The 14,156-nt window shown below is 41.2% G+C and overlaps 1 protein-coding gene across 4 annotated transcripts; it reads right to left on the bottom strand.

Annotated features, from left to right (window-relative positions):
• Nucleotides 1–1,997: 1,997 nt before the first annotated feature.
• On the bottom strand, nucleotides 1,998–14,023 carry dnase1l1 (deoxyribonuclease I-like 1). Of its 4 annotated transcripts, none has more exons than XR_014909088.1 (11): nucleotides 13,923–14,023; nucleotides 13,691–13,820; nucleotides 5,426–5,584; nucleotides 4,817–4,905; nucleotides 4,487–4,576; nucleotides 4,292–4,404; nucleotides 4,092–4,204; nucleotides 3,850–4,007; nucleotides 3,554–3,650; nucleotides 2,886–3,389; nucleotides 1,998–2,780 (listed from the first exon to the last, which is right to left on the bottom strand). XR_014909088.1 is itself a non-coding variant. In XM_085394134.1 (11 exons), exons 3-11 carry the CDS (start codon nucleotides 5,573–5,575, stop codon nucleotides 2,774–2,776), a joined length of 966 nt encoding a protein of 321 aa, XP_085250260.1. In that variant the 5' UTR covers nucleotides 5,576–5,584; nucleotides 13,691–13,820; nucleotides 13,923–14,023; the 3' UTR covers nucleotides 1,998–2,773. The 4 variants fall into 4 exon arrangements, 3 of the variants coding, with proteins under 3 accessions (XP_085250260.1, XP_085250262.1, XP_085250261.1); XM_085394134.1 differs by having other exon boundaries at nucleotides 3,241–3,389; XM_085394136.1 differs by having other exon boundaries at nucleotides 1,998–3,389.
• Nucleotides 14,024–14,156: the final 133 nt, after the last annotated feature.

Raw genomic sequence — 14,156 nt, 5'->3', positions numbered from 1 at the left:
ATGCAAAACAGGATTTAGTCATTTTTCTTGTGGTAAATGGCCTGTATTTATATAGCGCTTTACTAGTCCCTAAGGACCCCTATGTGTTAGAGGGCCCAGGCCTGAAGGATAGACCGACAGGTCTGTGTAACAAAGACACTTGGCTCACTGTAACTTCAAAAAGTCATTTATTTCAGAACTGAAACTGTGTAATGAACTCACATGTTATCTTCTGATATATTAACCTGACATCAGTCTGCTCACGATGCCCTAATTCCCTTTTTGCTGATGGGCTCCATAAAATACTGTTTCCACTGAAGAAGCTGTGCTTTTATTTCATGGCCAACAGCTAAACTACTCTTTATGCTGTTTGATTGTCTGCACAAAGTAGAGAAATTGATATCTACCTCAGTTTTATTCTGTTGTATTTATTTATGCTTTTTTTATTTGATCTGTTTGTACATATTAACCTGCATCTGTGTGTGGACAGCAGAGAAAGACTTTCATTGCACAGAGAAATGCTTTTCTTTGTACACGTGACAATAAACGCTTGAATCTTTGAATCTTGAATCTTTGAGGACACATGGTTTCAGTGAATCAGGAAATACTGAACTAGCTGACACACAATTTACAAAGTGAAAAAAGACAAACCTGCAGATTTTCCAAATGTAAGTGTGCAGGTTTGTTTCTGTTATCTGTGTGCTTCTGTTTCTGTCACAGATAACGCCGTTAGGATTGCATACCAGAATAAACAGAGAAGAAGAAGAGCAAACAGACAAGACAAATAGGACACAAATAGCAGATAACTCAGCACAAACACAGGCACGCTGCCACCACACGCAAGCATCACTGACAGTAAATCTGATCCTTGCAACACACAGTCTGCACTATGTGCTGAATAACATGGAATTGTAACCCTGATACTGTGCAATGCGTGCATGCCAGCACTGCTTCAGGGCAGTTTGATGTGCAGAAAAATAAATCAGATATTTTAAAAATAGAGGTCGTTTCCTTTGATCTGACTTGAGACATTCAGCTCCATGCAAAAGTCTGGACAAATCAAACTCATGCAGCAGACACACAAAATGTCTTCTTCTTCTTATCTTCTAATGTTTACGCCAACAGAAATACAAAAAGTATTTCTTATTTCCAAAGGTCAACACAGCTGTAATATCTATGTTACAGCTCCAGGCTTGGAGGGTATGACGATGATACTGTCACAGCTACAGCTGCAAGCGACATCCCACAGGTCAGCCGGGCACTCCCAGGCCTGACTCTGACGTAACACAGTTAATATAAGTGTGTAATGCAAAGTGACCACATCATAAGAGTTCTGCTCTGTGTCATAGTTTTTACAGCACACGTTGTTCTGATCAGGATTATTTTCAAATCTGTCCTTACATATTTTACACTACACTGATTAAAGTATACACCTATTCGGGAAAGCTGTGATGGCACAGATGCATGCTGGGAAATATAGTACTGGTACCTTCTAAACTTGCTGCCTGGTCCTCAAACAATTAGATCCTCAAAGAATTTTGCCTGAGAATTTGACTAAATCCCTGCAGACCTGCTGACGTCAACCATGCGACAGTTTTGTCTTATAGAGTTAAACAGCACAGCAGCATTTTATTTCATGTTGAGCGAGCAAAGCGAAAAATGGTGCTCAAAAGAGGAGAGAGAGAAGAGAGCAGGATGAGTACAACGACCCGCAAGGCACAAAAGATACAGTCTGAAACATTGTTACTACTGTTGTTATAATATGTGCTCTTACTGTAATATGAGTGTCTGTTCCACTGTAAAGTAACACAGACCGAGGATGAGGTGACGCACACAGTGGGTTTGTGGACACTTCTCCTTTGTTCCATGATTACAGACATCGTGGTGTGACCTTATATGACGTGTACGTGTCCCACAGCCTGGGATTGCTGTTGTCCTCCATGGTGCTGATTAATTTTATTTTGCACGTGTGATTTAGAGAGAGAGTGAGGTGCTGTGTGTGCTTCAGTACAACATGATGGTGAGGGTCTATCAGAGTTACGACTTCAGATTCATGTAGTGCCAACACTTTCATGTCAGAGTAACAAACGACAAGCTCTGTAGCTGCAATAAAACAAAGACTGGGAGGCTTTGTTTTGTATATTAAGCAAGAAAAATGAAGCATGTCTGTTTGGGTTGTGCTCGGCGTGTATGACACACTGTGTCTGTCTAATACTGATCGATTGGGAAAGGAGCGGAGTTCAGCAGGAAGTTCAGCTGTTACAGTTTTCAGGTTTTCACACTTTTTTCACTTTGTCTCTGTGGCTGACATGTGGACGATCAGAGCAGCAGCAGCACATACAGACGCTCTCTGTACGCAGACCAAAGCTGTGCACCTCTGTTGTAAACTTCTCACTCAGAATTCGTCAAACAGTCTTCTGCTGCACAGCCGAGGATTCTGACACTAGGTAAGAACACAGGCAGGATCTAAGCCCACAGAGCAGTCGTCCACAGTGTCCAGTCTGACACATGATGATCTGCAAACTGTCCATGAAGACATCTCAAGAAGCTGGTCATGACACAATAATGGGAATCAATGATAGTTTAATAGTGTGTGCAGGAGCAGAAAAGTCCAATTTGGCTGTCCAATCAGAAACAAGAAAGGAAAGGAGGTTAGCGTGTCCTCGATCGTATTTAGAAACTCCCCCGCTCATCCTGGGAACACACTAAAGTTTACGGCCTTTAGGCCTGTGTTTGAATCGAGCCTGCAGCCGTGAGCAGCATGTCTTACTCCTCGTCTTTCTGTCCTGTCGCACTAAAGGCTGAAAAAAAACAAATAGAAAACAGCGAAACATGAAGTTTACACATACCTCTGCACTGAAAACAAACCTGGCCTCAGATGATTTTTACACCATAAACACACTCACAAATATTTACAGCAGGTGAGAAACTTTCATTGTCAGTTGTGTGCACAGTTTTGTGTGCTGTGGATGAAATCATGTGTATTTGATCTTTGAACACTTTGGGTCCAGCTGCCATAAACTGAGCGAATCTGCAGCCTAACAGTGAAGTCACGCATACACATCCACACACAGCTCGGCCATTGTACACTGCAGTCAAAGCCATATTGTTGAAGGTAAATAGTTGTGTAATTTTATCTTTTTTAACCTGCAGACCAACATCAGGGATGTTTGGAAAGTTCAGCTCCGCATGTCCTCATCAGTTCATGAACTTGGCTATAACACAGACCTATCTCATCCTCCAGGTTTATTATTTAACTACCTTGTCAATATTTGAAAGGCAACATGGCTTAGGACAAACAAAGTCATAAACTGGCTTCCACTGGTAATAGATGAGCCCCCAAGAAAGGCTCTGGAATCCTTGACCTTTAGCAGGACCTCCACCGGGTAATGGTCGCTGACATCCAGCGCCTGAATAAAAAACACAGGAAGAACAGCCAGTGTCAACAAATGAACAGAGTTTGATCTGTTTCAGTAACAAAATCACAGCACACCGTGTTTAACACACTCTGTAGGTGTGTGTTTCTGTACAGTTCACACACACTGGTACAGACATGCAGAGCGTGGACTGTTACCTGCTCCTCCGTCAGTCCGTAATGCTCTTGAAAGTTAAACGGTTTGGCTGAAGCAGGCACGATGGCTCTGTGAAAGGTTTCCCCATTCACAACAATCCTGTTGGCACAAGCAGAGAGCAGCACACATTTACTCATGTCTCTTATTTCATTCACACGGTCACATTTAAGTCTGCTATAGTCTGCTTACATTTACATATTGCATATCAGCTTTTATCAAAGGAAACTTTGTTTCTTGAAAAGTTCCAGGGATCCTAAAATCTTGGGAACTCTCCTGAATCAAAGCTTTGTGCGTTTACCTGTCGTAGGGGCAGGATGTGGTCGATCGCACGGTGGTGTCAGCGTCGTCTGGGATGAGCCAAATAAGATTCGTGTCTGTGATTAGGCGCACATTCTTCCTGTTCTTCTTAGCGAGGTAGCCACAGCCCGCATTAAAGTCTCCAAGAAGCATCACATTCTGCCCATTACAGCACAGCGGTCACCATGTACACCTGTGGTATTGACTTCTTGTCTGTTTGATGAATGCCAAAATAGTCTTTACCTCAGTTTTCCACATGTTTCTCACATGCTGTAGAACATCATAGAGGGCATCGAGCTCCTTGGTGGTGTTGGAGGGCGTGGTGTGCTGAGGTATGAGAACAAACTCCTTTATAGCTGAGGATGGAAATGAGGGTTAGAGGGAGAATCCATCCAACAACACCAATATTTCCATTCTGTCACAGGGAAGCATCGGGGACCGACCTGTGCGGTCCGCTCTGAAGCGGACAACAAATGGCTCTCTGGAGAAAGCGTCGACGTCTCCTGGTTTATTATCAGGGTACTGATACTGGTCCATGACCCTCACCGTCTCCTTCCTGAACACATTCAGGTTCAGTGAAGCCAGACTCCGTCACTATACCTGCACTTAGATGTCCTGTGCACAGAGGTGTAGCTCACCTGTACACAAACACGTACTGCTCCTGGTATGTCACAGACCTGCCCAGTCTCTCGCTGGCCACAGTCTCATATTTATACTTGGTGTCAAACCTGAGGGTGAAACAGCACAGATGGGACGGGGATGCAGTCACTGCATGTGTCAGTCGCTAAGTTTGAGCATTTAGAGTCCAAACCACTCACCTCCAAACTGATGCAATAACATGTGTCTGTGGGTGTCTGTGGGGGTGGGGGTTGGTCTGTGTGTGTGTGTGTGTGTGTGTGTGTGTGTGTGTGTGTGTGTGTGTGTGTGTGTGTGTGTGTGTGTGTGTGTGTAAGCAAATGAATAATCACTGTTTTAGGGAGTCGAGCAGAAGTGGTAAAGCTTTTCCTCTACTGTCTCTCACTTCCTGGAGCAAACACACATCACAGCGTGTGATGATCTGAAATGGAGACACAGCACAGCCATGAAAAGGTGAGTGGGAGTGGGACACACAGAGGAGCCACTCATTATTCGCCCCGCTGGTCACCTGCAATAAAATAAAAATGTCCTGCATCCCTAAAAATATTTGTTATATTTGTTCTTTTTGGTCCTTTTCCCAGACCACCGCGCAAATTAGAACGTGTTCATTCCGACTGATGTAGTAAGGAACGCGTTGGCATTGACTCTGCGCCACCTTGTGGTGCTAAATGATAATGCATGGAAGTGTCTTCATAGCCTTTGTTTGGTTGCTTTGGTTAATTTCACAATGTGGTGAACAAATTTTCAAACAGGAAACAAGTTTCTCTAAACAAATCATTTTTACTGATTCACTGAGTAATTCTGTCAGTTTGTTAGTGGCCCCACTAGCTACAGCCATGTAGTGACTATCGTCCACTAAAGAACCACGACACTGTCCCTCAGCTGTTTGAGACAAATACAAGAACACAAGCACTCTTACCCAGTCTTTCTTTTTACCTTACCCTGGCAAGAATCCCCATAACGTCACTCTTCTTCGACTTGGATTCACCAAAGTGTTGTGTGTTGAAGGCACAGATCCTAAAATCTGAACCAGCTTTAGTATCGGTCACATCCACGAGGACGGCAAGCAGCAGGAGGAGAGACAGACTCATGGCCAACAGCTGGAAGGAAGCACAGTCCCCATCGAGAAACATGATGAAACACATGAGCTGAGGGCTGCTACGGGACAAATTCAGCTTTGTTTGGTGTTTTAAAAAAACACTTTTGATGGAAGCTTTGATGTGAACATAACTGAGACGTGGACTAAAGAGGAGACAGACCACTGCATCTCTGATGGTGCAAAGAAGACGGGAGTTTGTTGCTGCCATCAAATCCAGAATATTTTCCTCTAATGGTGTTTCACCGTCTGTTTGATTTGGGAACAACATTTTTGGAGCTGGGGTTGTATAACTAAAAGGTTTTTAATTTGAATGATTTTAATTGATAAAAAGAAGTAAACAGCAAACCAGCACAAATCTAATGGCTGTTGTTGCTTGTGCATAAACATGAACTGTGATTATTCCTGTTTCTCGTGGTTTGACTCAGCAGTGAAACTTCCTGTTTCTTCCTGTTTCTTGTGAAATTTAAATTATTCACTTCTCCAATTCCTCCTGATGACCAACAATAGCTTTAGCATAAATCTTAGACATGAACCACATATTTGTTCTCCCCCTTATCTAAGGTCAGGTGACCTGGGAGGGGGGGTTCCACCCTGAACACGTCACCACCCTGTCACAGGGCCAATGCAGAGGCTCACATTTACCCGTTCTATGGGCAATTTACAGTCTCCAGTTAAGCTAAAGCCGCATGTCTTTGGACTGAGGGAGCCAGAGGGAACCCAGGAAGGCACAGCTAGAACACACAGCGACCTCGGTCAGATGATGGACTGCCACCCAGGGCCTTCTGCTGGTGAGGCAACAGTGCTAACCCTGGCACCACAGTGCTGCCCTGCATCATTATCTATTTAAAACCCACTAGCATAAAAAGGGTCAAACTGAGTTCAATCGTGTGTATGTATAAAACCGTCCACATGTAAACACTTGTTGCCCACAGAGATGATGTTTGCTCCGTGTCCTCTGTCTGTGTTTCTTAAATTTGTTACCATTTCAGCTCCTTAAAAATGTTCTCACATAAATAATTAATAGTGTGTTCATTAAAAAATGTCCACTCATATTTACTTTCAGACAAAATAACATAGCCAGTTAGCTTTCAGTCTGTTGGTCACGATGGTTTCACCCGAAACCCCTGCTGATGATGACCCACACATTCACACTTTGGCTCACGAGATGATGCACATGATCAGTAGTGGTTCCTCTTAAGGGACAAATCCACTCAGGTTCTTAGAGCTGAAGATAGAGCTGACACGTCTTCAGGAAACCAAACTAGTCCAGATCTGTCCAAGGTCCCCCCTCAGCCACAGATGTTTTGCATTAATGAGTGCAATCACATCTGTGGACTGATGAGTCCCTGACAGGAAGACCACGGTGTTCAGTTACTTCAGTCTGTCACTGCTCTTAGTGTCTTGCAGCGACTGTAACCACATCATTTCCTCAGGGCCTGGAGAACAATGTCCAGAAACCCAAACAGGAGAAATATGAAGGAAAACAAACAAACATAACAGTCCAGTCAGTATGAAACAGGACACACGGAAACAATCATGGAAAACCCACGGCACACATCTGAAACTAACGTGGAAAACAAGAAGCGAAACTCCAGAAAACAAGATGATAAAATCCTAAAATCAAACAGAAAACACGGAGCAGTGACCATCGCAGGAATGATCCTGACGTCATGGGAAACATGGAGAAATGACTCTAGTTCAGCTCTGTTAGCTCTAAAGCTGTTACACGTCTACTTTCAGCACAACACATGAAACTACAGCGTGTGTGTAGCAGGCAGAGGTGTGGACTCGAGTCACATGACTTGGACTCGAGTCAGACTCGAGTCATTAATTTTATGACTTTAGACTTGACTTGAAAAAATGTTCTAAGACTTGTGACTTGACTTGGACTTTTACACCAATGACTTGGGACTTGAATTGGACTTGAACCGGTTTACTTGAAAAGACTTGATATTTTACCCCAAATATAAAATTTAACATGCATATTATATAGAGATTGAAAATGTGACGTCATTCACGGGTAGAACCGCAAAGGATTCTGGAAACTCGTGGCAAGCGGTACTAGCGCACGCAGGCTTTCAATTAAAATCAGTCACACAGCGATAAAAAGAAACACAAAAATGTCAAGATGCTGTTGTATTATTAACTGCAATAGCCGGTCACATGACAGCCACGGGAAGCCGACGGGTAAAGAGATCGGTTGTTATCGGATTACGTCGTTGAAGAGAAATTGTTCAAACCATGTTTCCGAAGTAACAAAGACGCGACTGGATTGCAGCCATTCAAAGATCAAATATAACGTCCCAGAACACTCCAGCTCACAGGTTAGTCTGCTCCAAGCATTTACACGAAGGTCAGTGTTTTTTAGTAGTTAATACGTCATTTTCATAACATAATTGGTGATATAGGTTACAAGCAAGTCTGGCGCTGAACAGAAATTGTGGCGCTATGCTCCTTTATTTATTGTGTTTATTGTGCATAAATAGTGAATTGTCCTGACACAATATTGCGTTTCGCTTATGTTATTATGGTACATTGACAAAAACATATACGTTTATTCACAGGATAAAACAGGTTTTTTTGTATCACTAATTGCCCAGTACGATTACAGCATACAGTATTATTGTCACTGCTACATTTCTGTGATGAACCAGAAATTATTTCCACTACTAATTAATTACCGTTGAGCTCAAAGGTTATATTAATAAACGGTTAAGGAATGTGTATTTATGACGACGATTTGTGAGATTGGTAAACTTATGATACGTACGATGGTCTTTCGTTCTACACGGTGCATTTCAAGGTCCTGCACCCATCCGTCGGTAAACTGTACCTGGGCTTGTTGCAGTGACCGGAAGTTACTAAACTTCATGAGTGTATGCACTCACTCCAAGAACCGTATGATTATTAATATGCATATAAATAAAGAAGCTATTTTGTGCAAAGATGTCAACTGTAAGAATGCTGTGCATAAACATTTACTCTGCTCCATGTATGATGATATAGTGACTGCTCTGTATAAAAGTGGCACACTGCTTGATAAACAATATAAGCATAAGAAACCTAACATCAGACCTGGCTGGAAAGAACATGTATCCATGTACCATGATGAAGCTCGCATAGCTTATAAATGTTGGGCCATGGCTGGAAGACCTAAACAAGGCCCAGAATTTGAACAGAAAAAATGTGCGAATGCCAGATATAAGTACGCTGTTCGCTTTATAACTAAAAATGAGCAAATGCTAAGAGCAGATTCTTTGGCCAGGAAAATGCTGTGTAATAATACGGCAGATTTTTGGAAAGAGGTGAAAGCTCTTAATAACTGTAAACCATCTCTACCATCAACTGTTGAAGGTGTTTCTGGGGCAGATAACATTGCAGCATTATGGAGACAGCATTACAGTGCGTTGTTTAACTGTATAAAAAGTGAACCATATGAGGACAATCTTGACATGAGTAATGACACAATAAGTGTAAGGACACATGAAGTATATGAAGCCATTCATAGGTTGTCTGATAATAAATCCTCTGGTTTGGATCACATCACTGCAGAACATTTAAAACATGCTAGTGTAAGGCTAGCTCCTCTTTTAGCACTCTGTTTCACTGGGTTTATGATTCATGGCATATTACCAGACTCAATGCTGTGTATTTTACTGGTACCAGTTATGAAGGACAAAGCTGCAAAAGTGAGCTGCTTGGATAATTACAGGCCGATTGCACTAGCCAGTATTTTATCTAAGGTGTTAGAAAGAATCTTGTTTGACAGAGTTAGTGTGTTCATCTCTTCTCTGGATAATCAGTTTGGCGTCAAACCAAAGCACGGCACTGACATGTGCATATATGCACTCAAGGAAATAGTCAGTTTGTACAGGGCTAAAAATTCATCTGTCCTCATGTCTTTCATTGATGCCTCTAAGGCTTTTGATCGAGTGAACCACAGAAAACTTTTTGATAAAATGAAGAGATGGGGAGTTCCTCAGTACATCGTGAGGATTCTCTCTTACTGGTACGCTCATCAGAACATGCAGGTTAAATGGGGAAGCAGTATTTCTGCCCCCTTTGGTGTCAGCAATGGTGTTAGACGGGGTGGGATTTTGTCTCCAATTTTATTTAATTTGTATGTTGATGATTTGTCCATACAACTGAGAGCCTGTAACACTGGGTGTATATTAGGTAAAGCACTGATAAATCATCTTATGTATGCAGATGACCTGGTTGTTTTTAGTCCAAGCAGTGCTGGGTTACAGGATCTTCTTAATGTCTGTACTGAATATGGTGTGCAATATGACATTGAGTACAATGCTGCTAAAAGTGCTGTTTTGATATGTAGAACCAAGCAGGATAAACAGCTAAATTTCCCTTTGTTTAAACTGGCACAAAAAACTCTTGAAGTTCATAAAAAGGTGAAATACCTCGGTCACTTTATTACTGAGCAAATGAATGATGATGATGACATATACAGACAACGGTGTAAGCTCTATGTGCAGGCAAATACTATTGCACGCAAATTCAGCTTTTGTTCACTTCCAGTTAAAGTGGCTTTGTTTAAAGCGTATTGCACACCGCTATATACTGCCCCCTTGTGGTCATCCTACAAACAATGTAGCATGCAGAAGCTGCATGTTGCATATAATGATGCGATGAGAATCCTTTGCAGGATACCTAGAAGTGGTAGTGCCAGCCAGATGTTTGTAGCTGTGGGTGTTTGGACTTTTAAAGCACTTTTAAGGAAGCTAATGTTCAATTTTAGAGAACAACTGGATGGTTCGAGTAACAGTATAATTTTAGCACTCACAGATCCGACAGTGAGTGGTTCCCGTTACTCATCCAGTCTCAGAAAGCACTGGTTAAAGTGTTTGTGTATTTATTGATTTATTTTAAGTAATTGTGTTTTATGTATATTATGGTTTTATGTTTTTACAAATGTTTTAGATACTTATTTATATACATATATATATTTAATGGTGTATACCTTGTGTTGGGGGGGGGGGGGGGGGGAGTGTTGTGTGTGTGTGTTTTGTTTTTTTTTTTGTCTTGTTTTTATGGACATGAAGTCTGCCAATTAAGATTGAATTGAATTATAAAGATCCATTAGAGTGTTCATCATATCGTCCTATATCACTCTTAAATGTAGATTTAAAAATACTGTCAAAAACACTTGCTCTCAGGCTAGAGCAACATCTACCATTGTTAATTTCTCCAGATCAGACAGGTTTCGTGAAGGGTAGGCATGGTTTTTTCAACCTGCGCAGGTTTTTGAACATATTACACACCAAGTCAACTACAACCCCTGAAATTGCCTTATTACTCGATGCTGAGAAGGCATTTGACCGGGTGGAGTGGGATTATCTGTTTTATACTCTGCATAAATTTGGATTTGGCCCTAATTTCATTTCATGGATTCAGTTACTTTACTCCTCACCTATGGCACGTGTTAGAACAAATTCGTTATTCTCTTCTTATTTCCCACTTCTCCGTGGTACGAGACAAGGTTGTCCCTTATCCCCTCTTCTTTTTGCATTATCAATTGAACCACTGGCGATTAAACTGCGAGCTGACAGTTGCATTAAGGGCATCTTCAGAGGTGACCAGGAGCACAAAATATCCTTATATGCTGACGACCTCCTGCTGTATATGTCAGAGCCTTTATGCTCTCTTCCCCGTGCTCTTGCCATTTTTGAATGTTTTGGTAATATTTCAGGTTACAAGTTAAATCTGCATAAAAGTGAACTTCTCTGTGTCAACTCTATAGCCAGAAAGATTTCATTTTCAGGTTTTCAATTTAGCGTTAAATCAGGGTATGTGACCTATCTGGGGGTTAAGGTTACCCACTCATACAAAGATCTTTATGAAAGAAACTTTGTCCCGCTGCTTAAAAATACTGAGACAGATCTTCAGAGGTGGAACAATTTACCACTGTCATTAATTGGCCGCGTCAATTCTATCAAAATGAACATACTTCCCAAGTTCCTTTACTTATTTCAATGTATCCCATGCTACTTACCCAATAAGTATTTTATAACACTGAATAAGCATATCTCTGCATTTATTTGGAATGGCAAAAGTCCACGAATTCGTAAAGATTTCATGCAGAGGACTAGGCCAATGGGTGGATTAGCCTTGCCAAACTTTCAGTCTTATTATTGGGCAGAAAATATTCGTAATATGCTGTACTGGATGAGTAATGTTACTACAGAGACTCCAGCTTGGCTCCAAATTGAGTCATCCAATTGTGGCAAAATTTGCCTATCAGCTTTGTTGAGTTCAGCTCTCCCATTAGAACTATACACCTATAAACGTAACCCTTTGTTGTATGACTCGCTCAGAATCTGGGTGCAATGTAGGAAAAGGTTGGGGTTACACTTAATGTCAATTAAAGCACCTATCTGCTCAAACCATATGTTCCCACCCTCCATGATGGACTCTGCCTTTAAAATATGGGAAAGTAATGGCCTTAGAAATATCAAAGACCTTTTTGTAGATGGGATTTTTGCCTCATTCACGCAGCTCCTGAAGCAGTTTAATGTTCCTCTGCAACATTTTTTCCGCTATTTACAAATTCGTCACTTTGTAACGAGTCGATTTCCTTCATTTCCGGAACTACCTGAGGAAACTTCTTTGGATAAAATTATTAATATAAACGTTCATAAGAGAGGGGCGATTAAAGAAATCTATGCTATACTATTAGATCTTCAATCTCCTTCTCTCTTCATCCTTAAAGCACAGTGGGAGAAAGACCTTGGGATGACTATAACAGATGAGCTCTGGCAATCTTTTCTCCAGAGGGTACACTCTTCTTCGATATGTGCCAGGCATGGGCTCCTTCAATTTAAGGTCCTACACCGATTACATATCTCCAAGGAAAAGTTAGCCAAGTTCTATCCAGGAGCTGACCCTCTGTGTAACAGATGTAAAGCAGAAACAGGTTCGCTCCTTCATACCTTTTGGACATGCCCCAATCTTCATACCTATTGGGTGTCTATATTTAACACTCTGTCAGAGATGTATAACGTTAAATATGAGCCTTCTGCTCTAACGGCTATCTTTGGGGTGATACCTCAAGACATCACTTTGCCAAAATGCTATTCGAATTCTATTGCCTTTGCTTCACTTATCGCAAGGCGCCTTATACTTTTAAGATGGAAGCAGGAAGCTCCTCCCACACATGAACAGTGGCTTGCGGAGCTCATGAGGTTTTTACATTTAGAAAAGATGAGATATACACTGGCAGGTTCAACCACCAAATTTCTTAGGGCATGGCAGCCATTCTTGATGTACATGGAAACATTTAAAATGACCACCTTATCATGACCAGATACCATATCTCTATATCGCTATCATAGCTAACTGTACGCTGAATGTCCCTTATACATTTTATTTTTCTATTTGTTTGTTGTTGTTTGTTTGTTTTTTGTTGTTTTGTAGGGGTTTCTTTGGTTTGTTTGTTTGTTTTTTCCTTCTCTATTTCTGTTATCTTTTGGGGTATTGTAAATACTGAACAGCAAACTACTGTATGTTCAATGTTTTGTTGTTAACATGCTGCTGTGACTGAAAATAAAATTTATAAAATAAAAAAAAAAGATTGAATTGAATTGAATTGAAATAAATATGCTAAGATGAGATAGCTAACTTCATCTAACTAGCAAATGTTGTCCAGGCTACGTTGGTGATGCAGTTTTTTTTTAATGTGTATGATATTTTTGTCATGCGATTTTAAAGCTGGTCCTACAACCGCATCCAAGAATAACATGCAGCGTATCTCAGAACTGTCGGTGAAAATTATTCTTGGAGCTAGGTTTAATTGAGCTGCATTTTAAAGAGGTGCAATTTTACAATTTGTGTATATTTTCTAAGTTCACTATTTTGTCATGTGTTGAGAAAAACACAGATTTTAAAATTACATGGTCTAATATTTACATTTAGCATAACTGCAACATTATTTTTTCGTTTTTTTTTTTAAAGACTCGAAAGGACTTGAAATTCAAAGTTTCAGACTTGTGACTTGACTCGGACTTTTACACCAGTGACTTGAGACTCGACTCTGACTTGCCTGACATTACTTGAGACTTGACTTGAGACTTGAGGATAAAGACTTGAGACTTACTTGAGACTTGCAAGACAATGACTTGGTCCCACCTCTGGTACTAGCAGGCTGTACCAGCTGCTGTAATGTGAGCTCCAGCTGTCAGGTCTTGAACCCAGACACACAGCTTAGTGTGTAGGAGAGTGCAGCTCTGTAGTCATAAACACACAGCAGCAGATTACAGGTCACACGCTCCACTGAGACGGCTTTTCCTTCGCTCGCTCCTTCTGTGGGTCGTCAAACTACAGCTTACCAGCTCTGGGACTTCTTGGAGTTGTAGGGTGTGTTCGCTTCTTACTCCTGTCTCTCGACTGAAACTCAAAGCTACCCCCGCCACTCTGTTTCCTGTAGGAGGGACTACAAGGAGGAAGCAGCAGGAGATCTGCTGCTGTGAAAAACTTTCTTCTGTTTGTCAGAGATCAAGTCTTTATCAGGAAAATCATTGCAGACATTAACATTTGAATACTTCAAAGTAAAAAACCACAAA

Source organism: Rhamphochromis longiceps, linkage group LG20 (assembly GCF_057381845.1).
Source record: "Rhamphochromis longiceps isolate RC_006_pf linkage group LG20, R_longiceps_female_GT1.1, whole genome shotgun sequence".
Lineage (NCBI taxonomy): Eukaryota > Metazoa > Chordata > Actinopteri > Cichliformes > Cichlidae > Rhamphochromis > Rhamphochromis longiceps.
The sequence above is the reverse complement of the archived record's forward strand: the minus strand, read 5'-3'. Positions and strand labels throughout refer to the sequence as shown.

Coding starts and splice junctions, on each gene's coding strand:
- dnase1l1 (XM_085394134.1), bottom strand. CDS start 5,575: ATGAGTCTGTCTCTCCTCCTGCTGCTTGCCGTCCTCGTGGATGTGACC. Junction 4,577..4,816: donor CTGCTCGACTCCCTAAAACA/GTGATTATTCAT, acceptor TTTCACCCTCAG/GTTTGACACCAAGTATAAAT. Junction 4,205..4,291: donor CTTCAGAGCGGACCGCACAG/GTCGGTCCCCGA, acceptor TTCCATCCTCAG/CTATAAAGGAGTTTGTTCTC.